This window comes from Anser anser (assembly GCF_964211835.1).
Source record: "Anser anser genome assembly, chromosome: 19".
In the NCBI taxonomy this organism is placed as follows: domain Eukaryota; kingdom Metazoa; phylum Chordata; class Aves; order Anseriformes; family Anatidae; genus Anser; species Anser anser.
This window is the reverse complement of record NC_139740.1, coordinates 3139804-3166193: the sequence shown is the minus strand read 5'-3', so window position 1 is coordinate 3166193 and position 26390 is coordinate 3139804. Positions and strand designations below refer to the sequence as shown.

Here is a 26390-nt window from a genome sequence, read left to right as displayed (position 1 = left end):
TTAATATAGATTTTTCTCATTTAGGTAGTTTGTCAGATGTAAACAATGCAGTTTTCCTTTAAGCAGCATGGCCTAACTTAAGAGTCAATAACTGGAATGTAATGATTACTTCTAGCATTAGAAGATGATGGTTGTTTATATCAGGAAATTTTCAGTGTAAATCCCCCCAAAATAGTTGTGTGTGTGTGTATATATATATATATACATATATATATATATACACACACATATATATAAATATAAGTTTATTTATTTGTTTATTTCCATGCCAGGAAAGCAGCTCAAAAATGCAAATCTAGTACACAGACTCTGCACTGACATAAAAGAGGAATTGTCTGATGTAAAACAGAATAAAGAATAAATAAGTCACCAATGCAGTACATCTGTCACTGGATTTGCACTACTGTAGATACATACGTAGATAAATCCACAAGGCAGACAAGCTCCCAGAGTAATAAAAAGCACCTGCCTAAATCCTGAGCTTGCTTTAAATATCAGAGAGGTAACCATATAGAATAGTGTCTAGTGAAGGTGAAAAGTAATTAATGGCCAGTTCCTGTTTCTGCAACAGATCAGGTTGCAGTCAGTTTCAGTCACTGCCTTTAGCGCTCATTAGTTTGCACAGCACTGGGCAGACATAGGTCTCCTTCTAGCATTTCGTTTTTTAAACTGTGCAATCTGAATCTTTCTAAGGCTAGGAATGTTGGGCAAAACTGGACATAAATACTCCCAACGATCAGAATGCCTAAAATGGACTTGTGAAGCTTTATTTTTTAAACCATACATTAAAAATCTTGACAAGATGACTAGATTCACATAATCCTCAAAGAGTTACAAGTAGGATTTTCAAGAACACCTAGAGGACCAGAGGTGCTGTTGACTTGTCCAGGACTTGAGCTTCTAATTCTTTGTCTTGCCTCCGAGAAGTTTTAAAAGTAAAAAATAAAGAGTGATCCTAGGCTCTGGAGGTCATTTTGATTACTGCACTTGAAAGGCACCAAAGTATTGGTCTTACTGCAGATGGTTACTATGCTTGTCACAGCAGTTATTCCAGGGATTAGGAACACCAAGCAAGACAACAACTCTTCCAAACAGTTGCCCTTTGTCAGAAATAAAACCGTTTGTGGGTCCAGCTTGGCAGGAGGCACGCAGACTGCTGGCGCCAGGCACCGCAGCTGGGCCAAGGACAGTGTCACACGCACTCGGGACATGGGTTTGTTCATTGCAAGCTTGGTGAGCTGGATCCACGCGGGAAGGTCTGCCCCAGCGAGAGGCCCAAGAAACCTCCTGGGAAGAACCATGAAAACATTTGGAAGCTCTCGGACAGGCTGTTAGTTCCCCAAGCCCTGCTATTAGCACCTCATTGCAGGGATGCCAAAATTTTTTAAAACAAGCATTTCTTTGGCATTAAAAAGAAGGACTTTGGGGAGAAGCAGAGAAAAGTTGGTTGATTTTTTAGGCAAAACTGAACATTATCAGACACAAAGCAAGGCCAGAAAGATGCTATGGGTAACTATCTCCTTTACTAGTTCTTTGTTTTATCTAGTTAAGAGTTCTGCAGGATTCAGAGCAAAGAAGCTCGAAAAGTTGAGGGATTCAACATTAGAGTTGATATGAATAAAACAAATCTGCAGAGTCAAAGAGATCTAGACAGTCCAACTGTGTTTCATAAGTCTACATAAGGCCAGATCTTTTGAAGGGAGTACCTCATTAAAGCTCCTATTTACACTACGGTTAATTAGAATATATTCTAATTCTCCATAAGTTTGGTAAAAAGCTGCTTGACACGATGAGATTTCAGCAATTGTTTTGTGGTCAACATGGTCAATCAGCTAAAGTCTCCATGCAAACTGCAGAGTTTTAATAATACAATGCATTGTTCATAGCTTCAGAGTGAAAATGAGGCTTATGCCTTTGGCTAACACATTTCTACCAAGTCTTTCAGATAGCCCAGAGAGACTGTGTACCTTCTGTCTGTCTGCGTTATTCATAAAACAGTTTTCAGCCCCTGCAAACTAATGCTTATAAAATAGCAACCCTATTTTAAATATCATGGAGAAATCTCCAGAAGAAATGCTTAGCTTAGAAAAGCTGACAGGCAATGGAGGTCCTTTCAAGTGGGGCAGAACTAAACTGGTTCTGGCCTGACCCATGTAAACTGTCCTGAAGCTCAGCTCATCAGTTACATTTAAGAACAGATTCTTACACATAAAGAAGAGATGCAGAAAACTTATCAAAGGAAGTAAATGATTAAGTTCTGCATCTCATACCTACTCAGTTTAAAACCAAAAGCACGTTTGCTCACTTTCATCATGAACAAGTTGCCCCTAATGTTGCTCTGGCTTTCTCTGCTCCTCCAGAACTTTAAAAAAAAAAAAAAAAAAAACCAAAAACCAAAAACAACAATAACAGAAAAAAAACAATATTAACAAAAGCATGGAAGAGTCCACAGCGTCTTTCACAGTCCTTGAGTCCAGCACACATTCAAACCTGCTATGATTCTCACTATCTTAAATGGGGTTTGGTTGAGACTTTTAAAATGTCAGTATTTTGTATTAAGCTCCCCTGGTAAACTACTGAGTTACAACAGGTTTTGATTAACCTTGCCCTTGACACAGAGGAAACCTCTCAATTCATCATGGTGAAACCTGTACTGAATTTAACCGAGTACATTAATCTCAAACTCATTCTGACTTGGACATGAGCCAGACTGCCGCACATTTGCTGAATGCAATGCGGCTGGGTATTCAAAGCTTATACTGGATTCAAGAATTTCAGAATAACACTGAAAAAACTGAGCTAATTAATTTAAACAATCCTTCTGAGAATGCTAACTCTTTTTCTGAAACATTACATTTCCTGAGCCATGCTCAGCTATCCATGAAAGAACAGGAAACAGAGACACAAGCACATCAGTAAGAATCAAAGGAATCTGAATATATTTCTTAAGTAGTTTGTAAAATGATACTGAGATGCAATATCATTAATTAGCATTACACAAGTATTATTCATGGAATGACACTATTTCTGAGACAATTCCCATTACTTTAATAGATGCCATTTTTGCAGGTATGAAAAATATTTGACAATGGCTAACAGACAGTTAAGCTTACTGTAGCCTGCTGGAAAGTTTCTGGATGAGGTCCGCTTCTCTCCTTTTGAAACTGAACGGGACAATGTGATTACTACCCAGTGTTGCTTGTATATCACTTCAGCCAGGAAAAGTTGTGAAAATGACAGGAAAACATGGTGCTGTTATCACATGACACAACAACATATAACACAATACTCAACTAGTCATGCTACCTACGGAGTGGTTAGCATACAAAATCAGTTAGCTATATATTTTTCTTCTAGTTTTCCCCTAAATCTCCTCTCACTGGGAACAATGAGACGGTGTAGGTATCTGATGATTCAAACAGTATTTTAACACATTAAATTGTAAGCAACCTGTTTTCTTACAGCAATGTCAATTTCTATTTCCAAATGTAATATTACTGTAATCAAAAACATGAATCATTGCATTTAATTTACTAACCAGATATCTACATATTGAGGCAACGGTCTGTCACTAAGGCACATGGGCCAACACTGCACTGTTTTTTCTTGTGGTCTCTAAAGCAGAACTTACTAAAAAAAATTATCTTTTTAAAAATCTATATTCCATCCCGGATCCACCAATCTAGGACTGGTGGTCACTCCCAGATGGGCTTGTCATTCATCTTATCACATCGCTTAATGAACAAATTTGCATGGCTTGAACAACGACATCCTTTCTTTTTAAGAGGTGCATAGCTGACAATAAACCCAAGGTTAATTACCACTCTGTATTATGACATTGTCTAAGAACAAAAATCGGGTTCTGTATCTCTGAGCCTCTCCAGTTGCCGGTATCTCGCTGCCCGACACAAGGACCCGGTATCTCAGTATGGTTAGAGAAGACAGGCTCCTGACAAGCACTTAGTGGAGGAGAACAAGCATTCAAGTTCTCATACAAATGACCAATGCAGCTATCTACAAATGGTCAGCAAATTGTACTTATGATTTTGTCCAGCTCCTTGTTGGAAACAGTTGACAGCGCTAGATAACGAGCACTTTGTTAATTCAACCATGTGAAAACTTTTTGTTTTAAATACTCTAAGCAAGCAGTTTTACTAAATTAAACTTCCACACATTATAAAATTCGAACCCTAGTCCAGGAAAGCTAAAAGCTCTACAATTTCTGCTTCAGGATTTATTTTCTATTTGGGATAGAAAAATTTGGGCAGAAAAGCATGCCTTAACCTGAAATTCAGTGCAACTCCAGAAAAATGTACCTGGCAGTATTTTTTCTTCTGTGGCAGACAAGGACAGACAGGAGGCAAAGAATCACCTAACTGCAAGACAAAGATTTCTTTTTCAGTGAGATGCATCTGACAAGTTCAGTGACCAAAAGAGAGCTCTTGGTAAGACTAAATGGAGCAAATGTGATCTGCATTTTTCAAAGTGCCCCTCATTTAAGAGGTAAGACTCCTACAGGCCAGTGAGAGCAAATGTCCGTCAAAGGTCCTATGCTCCACAATCTGATAGTAACGTGGCATTTTAAATTCTGTCCTCCCCAGAAATGGATGTGCGGGGCTCAGTTTTCTCCACTGACTCTCAGGAGCTAAGAGGCTAATTTCTATAAGCTTTCTAAGGATGCTCGCCTTGAGTTTGGCCAATGGCCCCACAGAATCACCCTCCCCATCTCTCAGTGGTATGTAATATCCACCTAGCATATCAGAGAGACAAAGTAAATCCAAGTGGATTAAAGAGAACACCCCCACCCGCCCGCACTCCTCAGAGAGGACAACCACCTTCACACTGCTTGAGCAAGTTGTATTTAAAACAATCGCTTTCAGCTGATGTACACTTGTGTCTGCAAAGTCATCAGTTACATGGGGTACAAAGGAGCAACTGCCATCCAGATTTACTCCAAACATATTCCACAAAGGAGAGAATTAAGACAGGCTCTAAAAGAGCCCATGGTTTGTGGTCACCATAGTCCACGGTAGGAAGGCTTTCAGAAGTTTCCCAAAACTGAGAAGCCCTCCCACTCAGAGGCAAGAACATCCATCTGAACCTCAAAAAAAGATGTCTGTAGCTTTCACTGGGATATGTCATGAGCTCAGTTAGTCCTCTTCAGAAGTCAGCTCCTCAAACAAGTAGAATGGCAAAACCAGTTCAGCCCTGCAGGCCAACGGCCCCCCTCCACCCCATCCACTCAATTCCAGCAAAGGCCGCTACGTGAGTTCTATGCAGCTGATTTCCTTGGGAGCATCTTCTTCATTCATTCTAGATGGCCTCCACAGTATGTACTGAAAGTCACTCATATATACAGATGATCAAAATAGATGTTGTTGATGATGATTTGCGAGGTCAAAGCAGTCTCTAAATCTGCACTCTCCTCTCTTCATTCTCCATTTCTTAATGTTCAGGTAAGACAACAGGGATGACTGATTCCTTCAGTTTGAATCCACAGATCAGAGTACTTAGCTCACTTCTCAGTAGCCAGGGAAAACTGCAAGATAGTTTACTACAAAGTGGTGAGTAATGTCCAAAGAAATGAGGTACACAGATCTTGCTCTGCTGAAATGTAGTGTGATCCTTGGTACGTAGAATGGCATAGAACAAAGTTTCTTTCTACAGCTTGCAACATTAGCTGTTTATTTGGGGTTTCTTGCAGGGATGTGCTTTGCAAGGTCCACATCTGGAAACATAGGTTTCAAGTCCAACTTAAATCACAAACATGAATACTGACAGTTTGTATATAAAATCCTGTCTGACATTGGTCTCTGTCACACAAACCAGCAAAAAAATGCCTGTGATGGATAAACTTGTATTGAATCCAACAGTGACAATCACTTAGAGTAGACACACCATCAGTATGATACAGTGGAGACTACTCATACACAGGCATTAAACTCATATCAGTGTGTAAGCAATGACCAATTTTGCTACTTGTAAACGATTACTGGAATAAAGTATTTATCCAAACAAGGGTCGACACAAAATAGGGGGAGATACATATATGTGTTCACGCATTTTACATGCATGAAAGAAAGGTAACTAGACACTGATGTGCAGCAGTGCAACACTGGATGAGTAGCAGTGTGCTTCAGGAACGGCATCACAGCACTGAGATGGACACCTGTGTGCTTCTGTACACTGAGGCAGGAGACACAGACCTGCAGAGCTGGGATTCAGAGGAATCGTCAGGCTGAATGCTGGGGCGTGTGAGCCAATCCACAGGAAACAGTGCAAAGCAGGGTGCATCTGAGGTTTTCTCTCACCTGAGCTTCTGTCAAAGCCTCAATGGATTGCACATATGGAGTTACAATACATCATTTGAAATTATTTCCTCTGCATCAAGGTATCAACTGTGCACAGGAGCCCAGACTGCTCTATCACATTTTCTCTCCAAACAGCAGCAAATTTCTCATGTTAAGCTCACAGTTACTGTATCTGTCCAAGAACATAGGAATCTAGGCTCTCTTCAGCCTCGGGACTTGGTCCACATCCAGGAGACCCATCTGTGAGACACACAGAATGGGACAACTCTTTGCCCCTATTCAACTTGGACTGATCCACAACTGAGAAACCTGATTCATGGGTCAAGAAGAAAAACTAAAAGATAAATGTCAAGAAGGTACTCCAGCCTCTGAGCTGTTATATAAGACGAGTAACAGCATCTCCTGATCCCTGGCTAAATTTTAACTGAAATTGGTACCGTCTTAAATGTTTTCAGAGCATGCCTTACAAACTGGTGAATTCAGATATGGAGATGCCTCTGACCTTACGCAGTATGGCAGCAAGGTGCACATCTCAACAGATCCCAGGTACGCCCTGGGGCACAGGGCACGCAACACACAGGTGCCATAGGAGATTTTTAACCAGAAGCTCCCATGTTCTGTATAACCTTACAGAAAAGTTTAGGGTGCGTGGGGATGCTGAATGCTTTTTTAAGTCTCTAAACACCACACTTTTACAACCTGTTTGCATATAAACACGTGCACTGCTTCTAGGGAGTGCAGATCCTAGAAATAAAGAAAGGAAAAGGAGAAAAAATGCTTCTACTGTCACAGTAGTAAGAAGGGAACAGAAGAGCCGATACCAGTTCTGAAACTATTTGTCCTACTTTCACTTTGCTTAAATAAGCACTGTAGTTGTTACATCTTTTTGTGAATTATTCAGGCATGGCAGGACCAGATGCATTCCTCCTGACATGTGAAGAGTGCTGTAACTCGGGAGTCCCAGAGGTCTACTGACACCAATGCTACAGCTGCTGCCCCAGCCAGACCTAGCACATTCTTTGAATGACTGGGATACAAACAGCAGAGGTAAATAAAACCAAAATCCTTAAACCACACCAAACACTCAGTACTTCTGAAACCTTGAACTGCTTTTGAATAGCGGCATTGTCCCTCATGTCAAATGTAGTAAAGATACTGTACTTCCAAGGGCATAAATATTAGGGGGAAAATTGCTAACTCTCCAATGGTCAGGACAACAGACATTTCTCAAAATATCTTCCTCATTTGACCACGCAAACTAACTACTAGAGCATTCACCATATACTCAGGTTTTATAAACCAAGCTGACTAAACAAGAAACATGGTCATATCCTAGCTCTTCTCTGGGCTCCAGAGAGTAATGGATACCTCTAGAGCTGGAGTTCGGTCCTGAGCATGTTGCAAGCACCTGGCTTTTGCCATAAGCAGATGGAGCAGAGGATGACGATTCCTAAGGAATGTCAGGAAGGGATCTGGCCACTCACAGGTCACCCAGGGAGCTGTGTTACTAAATAAAGGGTAGGCAGTACATCTCATTGAAAGGCAGGCACTAGAAAGAAAGTCTACTGGGTATTTATATCCTTGGGAGACATCACTCAGCTTTGCTCTTCTGTACAGCCTCTATATAGAGCAACATTCAGCCACACTAAATGCAGGTTTGATGGCAAATAAAGTTGAGTTCTGTTTGAATAGGAGCGTTTCTACCTCACTGCTTTCTACCTGACAGCTTTCAACTTCCATCAAATCACAACACTTTACCTTCTTCCGCACAGCAAATGTAAGAAATACCATTCAACTCAGAAAAAATATATGATAATCAAATTGAAATTGCTGGTCTTCACAGAATCTCCTTAGATACCACCTAGGTGTCCCTGGAGCAGGAAAACTGCAGAGGATATCAACAACACCTTCACAGGCAGCAGAAGATGGCAGCTCAGGCTCTGTCCCTCTTCCCACCTTCCCTCATCCATGCTGCAGATGAAAACAGGCTGAAGGAGGCAGCGTGTCAGATATCTGTGCTGGGCACATGTGGGCAGCAGTGGCCACGTCTTGGTGCTCTGGAAAGTGACTGCCACTGTCACCATCTTCTTACAGCCTCCTAACTTCTCAATCACTCTTCCGCACCGCAGAAGAGACAGACGTCCACACGGACACCAGAAACGGCATCAGTTTTACAGCGTATGGCATGCGGAGAGCAAAGCTGCGAAGTTGAAATCCTGCTCTCAAATGGAGTAGCTCTGGCTACTGCTATCTGCATGCAAGAGCCAGGACAGCAGCTTCTAACCATGCCGGTAGCGAGACAGGTAATATATACTTACACTCTGAATCACACGTTATCAGGTGATCCTTGCTGAACTCCCTACCCCGGCACAAGCTTCTTGTAGCCTTTACCTCTCCCAAATCACATCAGGCTCCAGCTTCCTGTCTACAAAATGGGGAACACTGGATTTTGTGCAACAATTTAGGTTTGCGAAGCCAGATCAGTGAACATGTGTGAAGCGCTCAGATGCTATGGTAACAGGAGCCAGATAAGGTTGTATTTGATTTGACTACCTAAACGTAGGTGATTAGGTTTCCAGATGTTCTGAGGAGCCCAGGTCCCAAAAACATGTCAGGAAGCTACAGATGCTCAGCAATTTTGAAAGTCAATGTGAATTAGCATAATGGAGATACACAAGCTCCAAATTTTGGTGCCAGACATCAAAGGCCCAAAGTCAGAAGCAGAGGGCTGAGATACAAAACCCTTGCAGAAAGAGGAAAACAGTCCTACCAGGGACTATGGGATATTGAAGTTGCTAAAAAAATTAATTTAATAAACATCAAACACCAAAAAGCTCCTCTGCAGGATTAGCACATTAGAGAAATAACAAAACTTAGAAGGTGAGAAAAAAAGAGACCTTAAGGTAGAATGTATGCACAATCAAAACCTCACACTAACTTTGGCTGCACCTTTCCTGAAGAGGTGATCTACTCGAAGTCTGATACCAAACAGGGATGTTCTACAAAACCTTGTCACCTCTCCCATCTAGGCCAAACAAATTTGTAAACTTTGTAAGAAACAGGAGTGTTAAATATAAACAAAATTAATCAGTTTGCCACAAAAAGCTCCTGAGAAAAAGATGATGTGTAAAAGCCATTGCTCTAGCACTCAAACTACAGTGAGGTCTGTATTAAAAGAGAAAACCTGTTTGTTTGTGGACTCAGACTAACATTTGAAAGAATTTGCTGGGTCCTTGAAGGTTTCCATCTTACTTGTGGTTACTTGAAAATACAAGCTAGTTTCCCAGTGATTATATTCAAATACTACAACTTCCAGGAAACACTGCAAAACAGTCACAGGAGAAAAAAAAAGAAAAAGAAAAATCAAATTCTAAACTTGTATCTTTTATACTGAAACCTGTGTCTAAGGAGTCCTACCCTGCAATGGGAAGGTATCATGCAGCAGAAGGGTATCAGAAATTAGTAATAATAAAGACATGAAATAACTGTTAGAGGTGCAGAGCAAATAACTATTTCCAAGGAATTTCACACAAGAAATCGGGAACATCCAATATAGGATGTTCCACTTTGTTTTTTAATATTTTTCAGACAAACGGTAGAAATTCTCAGAGCTCATTTCCTAAGGAACTCAGCCAACTGTAGACTACACACCTACAGATCCTGAAACCACATGCCAGAAAGGTTTGGAAAGTGTAAGAGAAGATTAAAAGAGAAGGAGACACTTGAGAGAGACTTCGGGACAGCCAGAAAAATTCTTGCCAGGAATAATGACAGTCCTTAAACTATATGGAAACAAAGGAAGCAGCAGAGTCTGAAATGCAACTGGACCTCAATTTGCTTTTGAAGAGTCCAACCTCGAAAGTCTTAATCAAACATCTGCCAACACGCTCTTGGGGCATCAATCTGGAAAGGACATGTGACTTGCCCAGGAGTCATAAGGGGAAGAAGGTCCACAGGGCACCTCTGGAAGTTTAAGTCACGATGTACCCATAAAGACACCCACATGTGATACCATAGCCAAGTCAGGCTGTTGAGTCCAACAGGCCAACAGATGGTTCAGAAGCTGGGCTTGTGAGCATTAGAAGAGATCGTTTCATCTTGTCACCTTTCCAGATGAGATTGCAATGCTCTGTGTTGAAATTCTGAAGAGCTGACACCTTTGAAAGTCAGTAAACTTCCCAGCCAGCAGACAGGACGCTCAACAAGCAAAACCAGATGTCAAACAAATTCTTTTTTAGATGCTCATTTACTAGCAGGTGCGTCTAAAATCTGTAGTCTGAAGTCCAGACTGAGTGCACCAGAAGAATGCAACACTTTCCAGAAAGCTGGTAAGTTCACCTACAGCCAACTGAACAACTCGGTTCAATGGCCATCAGCGAGGGCCAGCTGCCAGCAAACCACCTGCACACAGCTCTCCAGCCACATCACACTGCCCCGCGCAACTCCTTTCAGCAAAGGCCACCAGTCACAAGTAGCTCCACAGAACTTACATCTAGATAATTATTTAAGCTCATTTTGCTTGTGACCTAAATCCTGTTTGGACACAGAGCAGATGAGGTAAAAGGTGAGATGTTTTTCAGTCTGCTGAAAGTAGCAATTGGGAAACAGTGGGTTGGAAGTTGAAGTGCTCACCCTAATGACAGCTTGTGCCCTCTGGCCTCTGTCTGTCTGCTTTGGGCCAAACAAAGCCAGTGATTGTTAGTCTGGTGTAAGTCAGAAACACAGGCTGAACTAAGGAGAACTGGGGTCTCAAGCGGCAGCTACCCAGCCTGCACGGCACAGCAATCACACACAGCCCTCCTGACTGCAGCCAGAAGGGACCCACTGCATACACCTCCTTGGCCTGGGGCTTCAGCTGTCAGTAAAGTATTTACAACCCTTCAAGTAAGAATTTTACCCTCCAAAGACGGTTTAACTGAAGAATCATGCTGAACAGGCATAACCATGGTAAAAGTAATGTGCAAAAATACAGGTTTTATTTTTACACTAATAATTCTAAAAGGCTTTATTTTTCAAACGAAGCTCTGCAATTTAGGCTCTATTCTTCCTTTACTGCATATAGCTCGTGCAAAAGTATGTATATCACTGCGCTAGATACTCTACAGACAGGCTGGGCAGCATACCACAACAAGAAAAAAACACCACTCTCTGTACTTAGGAAGTAAATTTGGTGCTAGCAGTCACAGCTGGACTACACAGCATGCACATTCTCTATAGCTTCACGCTCCATCAGTCACAGAACTAGAGTTCATCTTCCTTCCAAACCCTCTGGCCTTGGTCCTGCTGTGAACATTTCATCCTAAGGCTCTGCTCACCTGCCCCGCCAGACCTGTGCAAGAAAGCCATTCACAGGACTTTTCAACTGCAACAAGGCACCACAGCCCTTGGCATCACCAGGAAGGGAGATTTCAGGGAGCCACAGCCCCCACTTCCAGCAACTAGAAATGCACCTCCAATTTCTAACCTCATCCAAAGCCCCCCTGAGTCAGTCTCCTATTTAAAGGTCACTTCAAAGCCTCTTGATTTCAACACAAATACTAATTCAGAAAACATTTAGGGAAAAACCCAAGCACCACTTGAGATGTGGGCAATTTTGCCACTGACTCCAATTTGAGCAGCTGTAGCCTGTGCTCCGTTGGCCGCATCCTTGCTTGGTATCCTGGTCATCTGTGACAAAGACGTCCTTCAAGACACCCCAGCACACCTGGCAGTGGACATAGTGGGAAGGAAGAAGACAGGAGGTATCCTGGGTAGGGGCTTGAGGTGCCATGGGATGTGCAAGGATGGAGAAGGAAAGTCCCCAGCATCTTTCAGCTCCAAGGCCATCACAGAGACACCAGCCAAAGCAAAGCTCTGAGGTCCCAACCTCCCACCGGCTGCACCCACTCTATATACATACAGCCTTCCCACCTTTCCCCACGCAGTCTGGCCTTCCTCAGTGCTGCTCCAAGTCCAGCCCTGGCACCCAGCTCCTTCACTCCCTGCAGGCCCACGACAGCACGCTGCCTTACGGTGTGTCCTGGGGCACGGGGTGCAGCCCCAACCTGAGAACCAAACTGCAAGACATGGCTCAACAATGCTGCAGGTGGGAAAGAAACAACAAGGTGGCATCAGAAAGAAAATTTGGGAACCCATGTCCCAAGTTTCTCCTTTCAGATTACATCATCTAGGATCTCTCTTCCTGCAAACAGTATTCCAGGGCACAAACTGTACATTTGCAAAAAGCCCCTACTCCTGAGAGCAGTGAAGCTCTAGGAGCATCCTCCTAGCAGGTGGGCACTCACTGGGTTGTCATGGGTGCTCTGCGCCTTGGGATGTAAAGACACGGGAAGCATCAGTCAGTGATTAACAACATCACATCTTGCAATTGGGATTTCAGGGCCTCTGAAATTGTTCCTCCAGATAATGTGCCAACAACACCAAGTGAGAAGAAGCTGAGATCACGCACAGCTCACCAAGGAAACCTTCCCGTGGAAACCCAGCCAAGCACCAGGCTTCAGCTCCCTTCAAAACAGCGTGTGCACATCACATCACCCCTGCTTACAAGAGCAGGAACCTCTATCCCTGGTTAGTGTGATTCCCAAAATTATTTCCTCCACACTGCCCCCCCTTTGTTTTTCCTCAACACTCCTGAGACCTTTCAAATCAAGAAGCAAGCCCTAAAAAGAAGGTTGAATTTGCACCTTTATGGGATAAGCAATGGCCATACACGTTTCACCAGAGTACAAAGCCCCGGGCACTAATGAGGAGCCCAGCTACAATCTATACCCTGGCACAACATGCATTCCCTTGGCAGCAGTGGTTTCTTTGCTTGGGAGATGCAGCTTACAAGAAGGTTTCCTTCCCCCTAACACACCACATGGGTATGAAGAACCCCACCTGCCTACTTTGCTCTCTGCTTGCGTAGTAGGAAGCCACACTCCTACCTGTATATCCACCAATCCAGCCTGATCAGTTCCCTGTACAAAACCTGTTAATCAAGCAAAATACAGCTAATAGGCAATAATAATAATTAGCAATAATACGGCAATAGGTAATAGCTAATAGCAATTTACATCTCAGTGCATCTGCAGGTCACTGCTGGCTGCCTCCTCTTGCTCACCACAGTTCACTGTCAGAGCTCAGAAAGGAAATGCAGAGGCAGAAACCTCGGCCCTCCTTGAGACAGGAGCCACAGGACAGCCTCCCGATTGGTGGATCCAAGTCAGAGAAACTCAAATTTCATGCAAGAAATTGACCTCTCTGTATCTTCAGATCCACCTATCTGGACCAACAGGGTCTACACAGGGAAATCCACAGCAGCATCAAGACAGTATTCATCTCAGGACTTGGCACCAGCGAGCCCAAGGCCACTGAGTTCCATCAGGCTGGGAGAGAAATAACTCGGTGAACAGAAACACATCTTGAATGGAGAATGCAGCTTGGCCAGCTGGGATAGAATATCCAATTCAAAACTGAAGTCTAAAAACCTTTCTAGACAACGAAGGAAAACCATTCCATTCTCTCTGGAGATGCAGACAGGAGACACAGATACATCACCGCAATGCACCAACTGCAAGAGAAACGTTTGTGTCACTGGGAGAAGCGTGCAACCAGAAGATGTGAATGTTGCCTTTGAGAACGACATCCACTATATACCACATAAAGGCTGAGAGGATCAATTAGCTGTATCCAAGCTTATTCAGCTTCATCACAGAGAAGGCAATCCAACCAACATCATTCATCTCTTTCAAATGGAAACCACTACTACAGCTTGTAGCCTCCCAAGAAAGCTTTAGTGCAGACACATCACCACCATTTTTGGCACTTTAATTATCATATCCAACCCAAAACATTTCCATATCCTTAGAACTAGTTACACTGTTAACCAGCCCAGGATCCCAGCCCTGCCAAGGACTGCAGCTCCCATGAAGACTGAGTAGTGCCTTCTCAATGGACAATGTTGACAGTCTGTTGCACAAACATGATACTTAAGACGTCACCAATTAACTGTGAAAGCTCTTCCGTGCTAGACTGGAACCACTGTGACTTCAAGGGAATCCAAGACAGAGATCCATGGAGATAAACACAGGAAAGTCAAAGCTCTATAGATGGCTTATAGTATAAACTCAATAGCTGAGATGAAGTTCCTTATTTAATGTACATGGGGAGTTTTGAGAGAGGAAAGGGTCCAAGATGGGGTTCTACAGAAAAATGTTAACAAGGGTTTGATGATATTGAGGAAGGCACACAAAAAGTGCATATATAAATGCTAGTTCTACAACCAGAAAGAACACTATTTTTTTAAGAAATGAGTGGAAGAGAGAGGAGGACTTCCTGGAAAGGTTGCTTGTGTGGTAAGAGGAATCTTTGCAAGTACTCTTTTTTTTTTTTTTTTTTAATGTTGTAAATACCAGTGATAGCTCATCAGAAACATGTTTCTAACTCAGAAAAAGCTTGCTTAAAAACCTCCAGCATAAAAGAAGCTACCAGAAATAGGAACAGACCACAGGGAATATATCCTCAGGAAGCAGAAGGCATCAAGCTGAAGGAAAGAGGCAGCAACATGCACAGCAAAGCAGAAGCACACTATAACCAAGGACACCCTGAAGAGTCCAGGCAGCAAGGGAAGTTTCAAGTGCAGTTTCTGTTACTTGCCACTGACAAAACTCTCAAGACCTGGTAGGGAACTTGAAGAGGAAAACTTTGGGACATCTTTGCACACTAGCTGAATTCTGCCACACGAACAGGCTGTGGGTGCGTCACCCATCAATCTAGATTGGTGGATCTGAGGATACAAAGCTAATACTTTCTGTGGCAATGTATTAGTATTATTTACTGGTGTCAGGAACAGCTCTGCCACACTTGCATTCAAACTTTAGATAGTATACTGAAGCTAGTGGACTAGAAAATTCAGTGAGGGCTAATCACTGTACAACTCCCTTGAATCTCCACGTTAGTAGAATGACGTTCCTCAAGTTTTTGTTCATTTTAGTGCTAAAGAATATAGCATAGTTATGTCTTTCACAAATAACACAAATTTCTCTCTAATGAAAAGTAATAAGCAGTATATAAGGAGACAGGAAAATGACAGTGAACAGGTCTTGCATTATTGGCTACAACTTATCTGAAGCTAATTAATTCTGGAAGACAGTAGCTCCAGTGTAAAACAGAAAGATCCCAAATTTTACCTTTTTTAATTCTGGAAAAAAAAAAAAGGCAAAAAACCCACAACCTCCTTCTACAGTGATTCAAACTAACTGATTTGAACAACCTAGAAATAACTCAAGTATTCAAACTGCATTTAAAATAACACTGTTTGTTGGCTAAATAATTTCAAAGCTGTTCCACTACTTATGCCTTTGGCTTTATACTCACATGTGTGGATTTTGGAAAGGAACTCCAGAAGTGTTTAGAGTAAATCTTGCTGTGGACTTGAAAGGTGGATTTGCAAAATTTAACTTCAGCGCTTTGCGTTTACCTGCGAGACAACGAACAGAAAGTAAACTTTTTGTGAGCAACAAAATACCATTTTGTAAGAGCATTTGGAAATAAACAGAAAAAACAAACACATTTTAAGAAACTGAAAACATATTTTACAATGACGTTAGCAAATCATAGTTTGTGTTAGGGACACAGAAATGGAGAAATGGAGTCAGTTCTCACCCCATGGCCTTCCCCCATCCCATTCCAAGCCAGTCTCCCATCAGAGGTGTCCCATGGACCTTCTGTTGCAACTGGAGCGTCAGCATCAAGCCAGGTCTACCAACAGCCATGGGCCACCTCCACACCCAGGCCCTGAGCTCCCTCCATGCACAATCACTCATTTAAACAGATTTCACACTGAGCTCAACTTCAGTTAGGTGGCAAAGGGAGCTCGACTTACTTGGCACAGCTTGGGCATGCCTACCAGATTCAGGATGGATGACACCGGAAAAGGGGAAGGGGAAGCACTGGATGTGTTTTACATGATACCCCAACTACACGAGGACTGACTGGTCTGCTGACCCTCCTCAGCCTAACAGCAAGGAGGCACGATCAGGCTTCAGCGAGGATGGCAGAGAGCTGCTGTGTGCTGCTTCTGCCAAGGGGGTCTCTGCGCAGGGAGTACAGCTCAGCCTGTCAGAGCAGTGACCAGGTGGGCGAAAGCCTTGGTCTCCAGTCAACTGAGAAACCATGAGGAACAACATACATAAAGAGAAACAGAAACACGGGGAAGGCTGCTGATCACCACTCTAGCCACCAGCTATGTGTTTCTTATTAAAGTTGAGATGACCTGCACAAGCACCAGCAGGATCAAAGATTACAAAGTGAGATGTCCCTTCCCAGCCCTCCCACCGGGCCGCAAAAGGTCCCCTCCTGCCCCATCTGGCTGCAGGAAACCTATGCTCCTCTGTACTAAGCAGCCCCACTTTAATCTCCACCCGCAGCTTCCCAGGATCCTGACCCCAAACCCCTCAGGCTTCTCGCTTCCTGGTGGAGGCCCGAACCACTCCATGCTATCTGCAGGTTGGATACTGCCACCTCCCATCACCAGCAGCACCAGCCTTCAGCAATGGACCCGATACCTGAATTCCTCCAAGACCTTTCTTCTGCCTGCACCCTAAGGCGGGTGTCAGATTCCCAAACATACTGCAGGCCTTTTGGGAAAAGCAGCAAACACTGCAGAGCACGAGGTCTGAGCACAAGCACCACTGCACTCTGTAGTTACTCTACCTCGCACAAAGGGAGTTACTAAAAACACCTATCTAAGACAACAGAAAGAGAAAAAAAAAAAAGTTAAAGTCCTTACAACAATTTCAGCTTGAAATATTACAAGGATGGTGACATTCATCTAAAAACAGCTTGATAAATCCAAAAAGCTCAGAACTGGGGATCCACTCAAAAGAAATACAAACACCTGCAGCCTGGAACACGCAGGAAAGCCGGTGACCACCAAACACCCACCTGCACCCGGCTGAGGCTCTGCAAGGCCTGCCGTCCCAGTGACACACCACAGCACGCCTAGCTACGCTCTGCCTTGAGGTCTTGCTGCATGATGCAGTTGCTGCTGCTGGTAGGATTAGACCGACAGCACGTGGAGCTCTACAGCATCCCTCTGACCTTCCCCAGTTCGTAGTTTTCACTTAGGAATGATCACCTATTTCCTCTATAATACCTTTGACTTCTAAATTATTAATTCAGCTTTGATCTTGCTGCAATACAAGAATCTATCTGGAAATATCTGCAAATGTGTTGCATTTTCTGAACATCACCTCATTTGTTATAAATAAACGCCACCCGAGAAACTCATACAAAATTCAGCAGCACGAAACCAACTATTCAGGGCTTTGCATCAACCACTTAAAATAAACAACACATCATCATTTTTATGTGACAATTCACCTGCAGATTTCCATAAAGCCCCAGCTGGTAGTAATGGCAGCCTTTCATCACTAATAATGACAGAGAAAAGGGACAGCGAGGATTTCCAGCCTGGGCACCCAACTGGCTGGGATGATGCCTGCTGCACTGCAGAGCTCAATGCTCCCAATGTGTCTTTCTTGGGTATGTTACCCACATGAGACTGCTCAGTAGGAGCTAGTCTCCTTGTAGTCCTGCGGCCTAACAATAAAATACTTGTTTTTAAAAATCCTGAACACACTGCAACAGGGTGAGCAATGAACAGCAATGCTCCTTTCAAAAGTAAAAGTATAGACCTGTTCATCAGAATATGGAGAAACATCACTGTTCACGTTGACAGGTGGTCTGCTTTGGGGTACTTTCCCTTCTGTTGCATCCTCAGATTTTGTCTTGCCTTGTAAAAAATAAAATAGAATTTAATTTAAAAAAAATTTATTTGGCTTGTACATTCGTAAGTGAAAGACCCCAAAATATCCGTTAACTGTCTTGTTTGATGAATTGATTTATAAGCCCAAGGTATCCTTCAACAATGCTGGCATTTTCAAATTTCATCTCTCAAATCAAGCCTCATTAATCTTACTTTTTCCTATAAAGACAATTATTTCCACATTTATCCCACATCCTCTATTCCACTGAAAAGAATTTAATTGGAGCTGTAGGGTGCCTCCCTAAGCTCAACTGGGTGGCCTGGTATCTAAATTCTCATCAGCCTCCAAGCCTACCCTTCACTGCAGCCAGGAGGAATATCTTATTTTTATTACATCTACCCCAAAAATGACTCACTTTGAGCAAGACAACGCATAGAGTGCATTTATTAATCAAATTTCCTCTACTACTTGGACACTGTCACTCCAAATTCTTCCAGAACAATGGAAAGTCTACATAAATAAAATAGTCCAGTCGAAAGAGACCTACAAAGATCATGAAGTCCAACTGCCCGGTCGGCAGTCGTATCTATTCTAGATACTTATCTCAGAGCGGAAACAGTTTTTTATTGCATGTTCATTTTCCATCCATAAAATGATAGTAATACTTATTTCAAATCATTACATTCATAAAACAACAGTATTCCTGTGTTCAAATCCATTTAAAAAAAAAAGTCTGTTTTAGCACCAGGCTGCTGCGTAGCACTGAGATAGCAGAGGATATTTTCCTACCCAACAAATGCACATCCCTTGGCATTTCATTGATCGTAGCCAAAATGGACCCAGCGAAAAGCAGCTGGGAAGCCTTACCAAGTACACACAGGTGACCACCTACACAATGGCCACAGCAGAACCATCCAGACTCATAACACACACTTGTTTCCTGCTGCACTGGTAAGCAGATGCTAGTTTAAGTACATAATTGTACATAATTTATGTGCTGCTATCCATCACCAGGATTAATCCAGGCACTTGGCTCTGCAATTACGTTCTCATCACTCTTTTTGAGGCTGCTTTACCATAACCACAGCCAACCAGTCTTCATGCAAGAGGAAATGTCTATCTGGTAGATAACATGAAGTACAAAGTATTCCTTCAGAGTTATACTCTGTATTTTCACTTCACCTGGGACAAGTACAAGTTCAACAAGCCTCTGAGTCACCTCCTGTTGGAGAAAAATCTATTTTTTCCTATAATTTCCCTACATTCCTGCATGCCACACATCAATAACAATGATAACAATGTCCCAGTTATACATATGAAAATGCTCAGTTTCCAAGCAGTAAGACTTTCAAAGCAGAAGTAGATAAATGGATTTTCTTATAGGTTTCTGTTTTGCAGGGATACAAATTGACCCCTGCCAAAGTGCTTTCCGCTTGGTTCAAATCTGCGGTATCAACCACTTGTTGTCACGATGTGAATGTGACCGTCGCAGTGTGAATGTGACTGTTCTCTCTGGTTGGACACCAGAGTCTCTCTGCTGCTTGCAGAGCAGCAATATGCCAGGAGCCTAGTCCACACTTTATTTCCTTATTCTAGTAAAACCAGGGGAAAAAAAAAAAAAAGTTATGGCAGAAAACAGCAGGCAAAAAAAAAAAAGGCAGAAAACCAGCAGGGAGGGAAAAAAAGGACATTGTAATGAACTTTGCAGCCTTTTTATCTTCGCTTTGTAATATTAAAACAAGTTAAAGAGAGAAAATGAGGAGGAAAGGATGTCAGGAGGAGGAAAGGATGTCAGGAGGAGGAAAGGATGTCAGGAGGAGGAAAGGATGTCAGGAGGAGGAAAGGATGTCAGGAGGAGGAAAGGATGTCAGGAGGAGGAAAGGATGTCAGGAGGAGGAAAGGATGTCAGGAGGAGGAAAGGATGTCAGGAGGAGGAAAGGATGTCAGGAGGAGGAAAGGATGTCAGGAGGAGGAAAGGATGTCAGGAGGAGGAAAGGATGTCAGGAGGAGGAAAGGATGTCAGGAGGAGGAAAGGATGTCAGGAGGCCAGGCAGGTTGGGTGATATACTTGGTTGAGAAGGAGGTTGAATGTTTGAGGCTAACTTTTTAAAAATGGAAAACTGCAATCCAGGTCCAACTTATTCCAGAGCATCCCAAAACACAGCTAGTGCATACTCTCACCTGAGCTGGGAAAAAACCACACAGAAGAAACCCCACAGAACTCTCTGTTTTTCCAAGAACTCCTACTATCTGCCATGCAAATAGTTAGATATGTCTGCGAACAAAATTCCTGCTTTGATGTTACTGATGCTGACATCCCGAATGCACCCAGGATTCACTGCTTGCTGTCTCTGCTCCTGCCAGGACAGTGCTCCTTTCCCATAAACCCTTCCAACCTGCATTCTTTCAACTACATTTCCTTCCTTTCCAGACTTGTTTATGGAGCACTCTTGTTCAAGTACTCCAAAAACAGCACTAACTTGTGAGTAACGCAATCTCCAGCATTGCCCTCAAGACATACTATTTTTTCAAGAAAAAAATACTCAAATTTTGAAACAAAACATGAAGAACTTCAGCACATACAGCAGTTTAGTTGGCAAGCCTGAATGGAAGGAGAACACTGGAATTTTAGTTAACATTTTTACAAACTGTATCTACAGAAAATCGCTTTGAAGAACAACAGCACAAACATTTTCAGTATGTCTGTTACATTTCCTTTTAATGAAACCTGTGATTTAGAACAGTCCAAGAGCCAGAATTCAGATCCAAGATGACAACTTTGCACTCCAGGAACATACTAAGTATGCTGATTTTTGGAAGTCACCTTATTGGAGCATTTATCCATAATTCATCTACAGCCCCAAGCGTGCTTCCACAAAAATACAGAAGCCCAGATCAGGCGGGACTCTGGAACGGTTACTGGTCATTACCTTCCCCAGTCATGAAAACATTATGAAGTAACACATTTGTACTGAACAAACTGCTAGCAAGACGTTTCAGTAATTTAACAATGGGAGGTGGCTCACAGTTGCACAGATGCTCTCCGCACCAGCGGACATGCCCGTCTGCAACTTGCAAAATGCAGTTTACGTTGCTTCCAGCAGCACATGCAACTGCTTCTATAAATACCTCTCCTACAAAGCCTGGCTAAAGTAGGTTAGGCTTCGAGAGCAAGAAACTGCAATCAGATTAAGATCAGTTCTCTCAGACTGGAAACTCCCATCAGTAAAGTCCTAAGAATGAAGTCTTTGAAATGTCTAAAACCCACCATTAACCTTCAGCATTTATTATCCCTGATGCTACCCTGTGTGAAAATGTCATCCACATGAATAGCCATAAACTGAGTTAAAACTATTTGAGCTTTGGGAGCAGATCAGCTGCAGTAAAAGAGCTTAAATCTGTGCCTGTACATGCATTATATGCTGAATACAACAGGACACCCCTGCACATGTATGGCTATGTGCACAACTGTGCTGGTGCCAGGCAGCTCTCTGCCCAGAGAGAACAAAACAGTAATGTCAAAAGTCACCTTTCCACCAAAACTGGAATTCAGGCAATTTCCAGTTGGAGAGCATGAATATGTCGCTCAGCCACACTCAAATGCCAAAGCTGGCAAAACACTGGAGAGAATCTGGAAGGTCTCGTTGTTCCAAGCAACTTCGCCCAGCCAGCACATTGCAGTTACAGCCAGAGCAGATGCTTGTGAAAACAGGGCTGCCCTCAAAGGCATGCTTTGTTTCAGTCACAGATATTGCAAAATTTTCATGCTACCCGTGGTTGATGCCATGTCATGTTTCCTCCCTCTGCAGCATAATCCTATATAGACCATAGTGGAGCAGTTGTCAGAAGGAAACAGTCACGCTGGCCTGGGAAATTTACTGCAAGGCACCTGGAGCCCTTCCCGATGTAAAACAACAGTAAATTATGCAAAGGGCTGTGCCAGGTGCTTTTTCATTAAAAAACAGGACAGCAAATTCTAAAATATACTGTGTGGAGGAAGACTGAGGGTGCGAGGTGGGGTTGTTTTTTGGGGTTGTTTTTTTTCCCCAATTTTAGGAGCACACAGACCAAAAGCAAGGAAAAAAATCTGCCCTTGAGGCCTTTGCTTAAGGTCAATGGAAAGGATTTAGTTTCTTTGGATAAAGCAACAAGTATGTTTCCATCATCCCTCTAGTTACCTTATGCCAGAAAAGTGGCAATGTCAATCACAGCCTGCATCCCACTGGCTCTGTTAAATAGCTCGCACCCACCGCTGAACCTTGCGTAGCGGGAAGAACAGCAGGCATCAGGAGTGTGGGGCCTTCTTCCATTTGAAGACAAGAGTTTTTTCTGGGGGGAGGGACTGATTGTGTTCACCTTGGAGCTAGCATATCAGGTTTCATAATTCTGAAGACTAGAGACCATGACAGGAACCCGCCAAAACCAAGAAACACTCGAGTACAGGAACGTCTGCAGGAAAGAATGAAGAAAGCCCTTGGCCATCAAGCCAGGAGGCATCTCCTGACAAAGCAGCTTTGGATTTCCTAAGTGTAATTGCTGATAACTCTTTAACTCAAAAAAAGGCCCATATGGCACTCACTGATGTCTCAGGTGGGATTAGCAGAGCAAGTCTGGGCTCATTTAAGAAAAACGTCCCCCAGGAAGCCTACAGAAACGATTGAAACTTCTGATTCCTCCTCCTTCGCAAGGCTCTCCCTTGCCTCTTGCTTTTCTCCCATGGGCTGCCATCATATGGAGGCTCCATCCCTTCACTCATCAGGTCGTCCCTCATCACTGCTCAGGAAGAGGCAAGCTGCAAGAGGGGCTTCAGTCCCCAGCCCCAGCTGCTCCTGACAGCAGTCAGAAGGAACGCCCTGCTCCACATCTCCATGGCACAGGAGGCTTTGTTTCTGCTGCTCCCTGCTCAGAACCCTATTAAACAAACTGCCTATTTTTTGCTCCTCATACCACCTACGTGAAGGGCACTGCCCAAGAAAGCGCTGATTTTCTGCGAGAGGTTTCAGCGCAGGCAACACTGATCCCTGCCAGTTCCTGCTCCCAGTGCAACTCTTACGTTCATGTCTTCACACCTCCCCAAGACAAGCCCCTGCAGCTTTTTCAGGGTGCACAAGTACCAAAGCACTACCAGGGGACATGGGCCCTCTGCTTGGAGGGGAGCTCAGGCAGCATCCCATCCCTGGACACGGACACGCACACCTTGAGCACGCCAGAGAAAATGGATCAAGTTGTTCTGAAAAACGATTCAAACTGACTAGTGGAAGGCTGAGAGGAACACCTCAGGAACCCTTACAAGTTGGGGAGCAGCCCCGCAGAGAGGGATCTGGGGGTTGTGGTTGACAGCAAGTTGAATATGAGCCAGCAGTGTGCCCTGGCAGCCAGGAGGGCCAAACGTATCCTGGGGTGCATCAAGCACGGCATCGCTAGTCGGTCAAGGGAAGTGATTGTCCTGCTCTACTCTGCGCTGGTGCGGCCTCACCTCGAGTACTGTGTGCAGTTCTGGGCACCACAGTACAAGGACATGAAACTGTTGGAGAGTGTCCAGAGGAGGGCGACGAAGATGGTAAAGGGCCTAGAGGGGAAGACATGAGGAGCGGCTGAGGGCATTGGGCCTGTTCAGCCTGGAAAAGAGGAGGCTGAGGGGAGACCTCATCGCAGTCTACAACTTCCTCGCGAAGGGGAGTGGAGAGGCAGGTGACCTATTCACTGTAAACACCAGTGATAGGACCCGTGGGAATGGTGTCAAGCTGAGGCGGGGGAAGTTTAGGCTGGACATCAGGAAGAGGTTCTTCACCGACAGGGTGGTCGCACACTGGAACAGGCTCCCCAGGGACATAGTCACTGCACCAAGCCTGTCTGAATTTAAAAAGCGATTGGACTGTGCACTTAGTCACATGGTCTAAACTTTGGACAGACCTGTGCAGTGCCAAGAGTTGGACTAGATGATCCTTATGGGTCCCTTCCAACTCCGGATATTCTATGATTCTATTATTCAAGTTAGAGACAACTGAAGAGGTACCAACACGCATTATCTGCTATCGATTGGTTGGCGAAGCTGAGAGTGTGTTCGCATGAAAACATTAATGCTCCACAAACACGCACAAAGAAAGTGCTGGAAACAACTTGTGCTAGGGTGAACAGACTTGTACTGGAGCATGCTTTTAACACGCTGAAGACTCCAGCAGGCAGGGGTTGATCAAGGCACTGGGCTTCTTCTCCACTTGACCACTGTTTCCATTAGCAAAAACCCTCTGCAATGCAAGGGCAGCAGACATCCATGTTGATATTGGATCCAAAACTTTGCAACATATGCTTATTTTTCCAAATATCACCTGATACCTATGCATAGCTAAAACTACACTGAGCCAAATTTTCAAGTTAGAATCCGCTTCATGTAAGCTAGGTTCCTTCTCTGTGAGCTCCCAAATGTCCTGTTCTTTTGAACATCTAATCAATGTTTTTAAAGACTTAACAAGGAGCTGACCCCTTTCTGAAAACAGTCTCATTTGCAAGGTTATTTAAAATACATTTATCTATCTGCATTCGTAGAATCATAGCCTATCCTGAGTTGGAAGGGACCCCAAAGGATCACCAAGTCCACTCCTGGCTACACACAGGACCACCCAAAAATCAAATCCTACGTCTGAGAGCACTGTCCAAATGCTTCTTGAATTACGGCAGGCTCAGTGCTGTGACCACTGCCCTGGGGAGCCTGCTCCAGCACCTAAGCACCCTCTCAATTAAGAACCTTTTCCTAATATCCAACCTGAACCTCCACCGATGCAGCTCTGTGCTGTTCCCTCGGGTCCTATCACTGGTCACCGGAGACTGGTCATCAACACCTGCCCCTCTGCTCCCCTCGTGAGAAGGTTATGTAGGCCACTGCACTGGGAAAGATTTTGCCTTGCTGCATTAGGAAAACCTTTGGTCTGCACCTCAAAAACAAGAACACAGACCCAAAAAGCATTTTTGCTTAGTTCTGTTGAATTACAATGGAGGTTGTGCAACTACTAAAGAACAAATCAAAATACAAATCAACAGAACATATGTAAGCTTTTAGTTGGCTTTCAAAGCTCTGAAAGTATTTTACTATTTTTAATCCCTTCTTCAGAGAATTTCTGCTCAGCAAACCCAAGGCAATTTTTTTGCTAAGCTTCAAAAAGGGCACCTGTAGACATGCACAGATCTACTTTTGTACTTTTCCAATCTGTAATTTCATCTAAAAAAATATTTTCATTCAATTGGTAAGAGCTAGACCTGGAGAACACTTCCCTGAACAAATCCTCTTGTCTCCTTGTGAACCTTCAAACCCTGTCCTATCAGGCAGTCAAGTTCACACGAGGTGCACTTGACTTCTTGCACTGGGCGCTCCAGCCCTCAATACCTCAGCATTTTGAGCAACACAACCCCAATCCAGCAGCTCAGCCACGTACAGGCTTTCAGAAGATGAAGGACCTGCCACTGATCGTCCTCTTTCCCTGTCATGCAGTTCCTTGGCACTTGTATTTCAGACACAACCCAAGTTTGTCACAGCCCACCCAGCGTGGCAGCAGCAAGAGCCTCACTATGGCCACACAAAGTTTGACTGGCTCCAGGGCCCCTCACTTGCTCACATCCTATTTTTGCAGGACAGCAGATTCCTGATGCTGTAATGGACATATGCTATGCAGTACTGGGAATTTCCTCTAGAAAGCATTCACTGTGACCATGAGTCCTTCACTACTGCATCACAGCTCTTCCTGGAGCACAGAGTACTTTGCTTTTCCATCTCTAATTCCTTGAAAAGCAAAGGAAAATTCACACAGCAGGGGAAAAAAATACCTTAAACAAATATTGGTCTACTTTCTGTTGAAATTCTTTTGTTCAACCCATTTTTCATGCTAAAGTCCAGTAGAAACAGCCAAACACTCCAGTTATTTCCCAGCACCAAAATAACTCATGCCCGACAGGCACTCAGAGGCCTTACTAAACATGACCATGCTATCCTACAAACACCGGCTTGTAGTTTCAGATTTCTTAAGGAAAAAAAATTAGCATCTCCTTGTGTGCTCAAAAACAAATAAATAAAATGCTTTAGGCTGTCTTCTGAAGACTTCAATATCAATTTTTAATTGTAATATGCTGTAGCAGGAAGAATAATATAGGAAAGAGTCCCCTTGTTTTGCAGTGCTGAGATGTACGTGACACCATCAGTCAATCGGCTTTTCCAACAGAATTTGGAACTTTAATAGACTGGCAGCATCAAAATCTCTTCATGAGGATGCATGGGACATTCCTGACATTTTCATTCAGCTGCCAAAACATCTGGGAGTGTTAGGAGTGGATCTTGCTG

General features: G+C 43.5%; 1 protein-coding gene across 6 annotated transcripts in view; it reads right to left on the bottom strand.

Annotated features, from left to right (window-relative positions):
* The window catches only part of MAP2K4 (mitogen-activated protein kinase kinase 4), a 94534-nt gene that overhangs the window by 45816 nt on the left and 22328 nt on the right, over positions 1-26390 (bottom strand). For 2 of the 6 annotated variants that reach the window (XM_083805203.1, XM_083805204.1), the window contains 2 exons: positions 15669-15771; positions 3114-3209 (listed from right to left, as the gene is read on the bottom strand). In XM_083805203.1, coding sequence (XP_083661329.1) covers positions 3114-3209; positions 15669-15771 — 199 coding nt within the window. The remainder of the gene's footprint in view (positions 1-3113; positions 3210-15668; positions 15772-26390) is intronic. The other 4 variants (XM_083805205.1, XM_083805206.1, XM_083805207.1 and 1 more) reach the window with 2 other exon arrangements.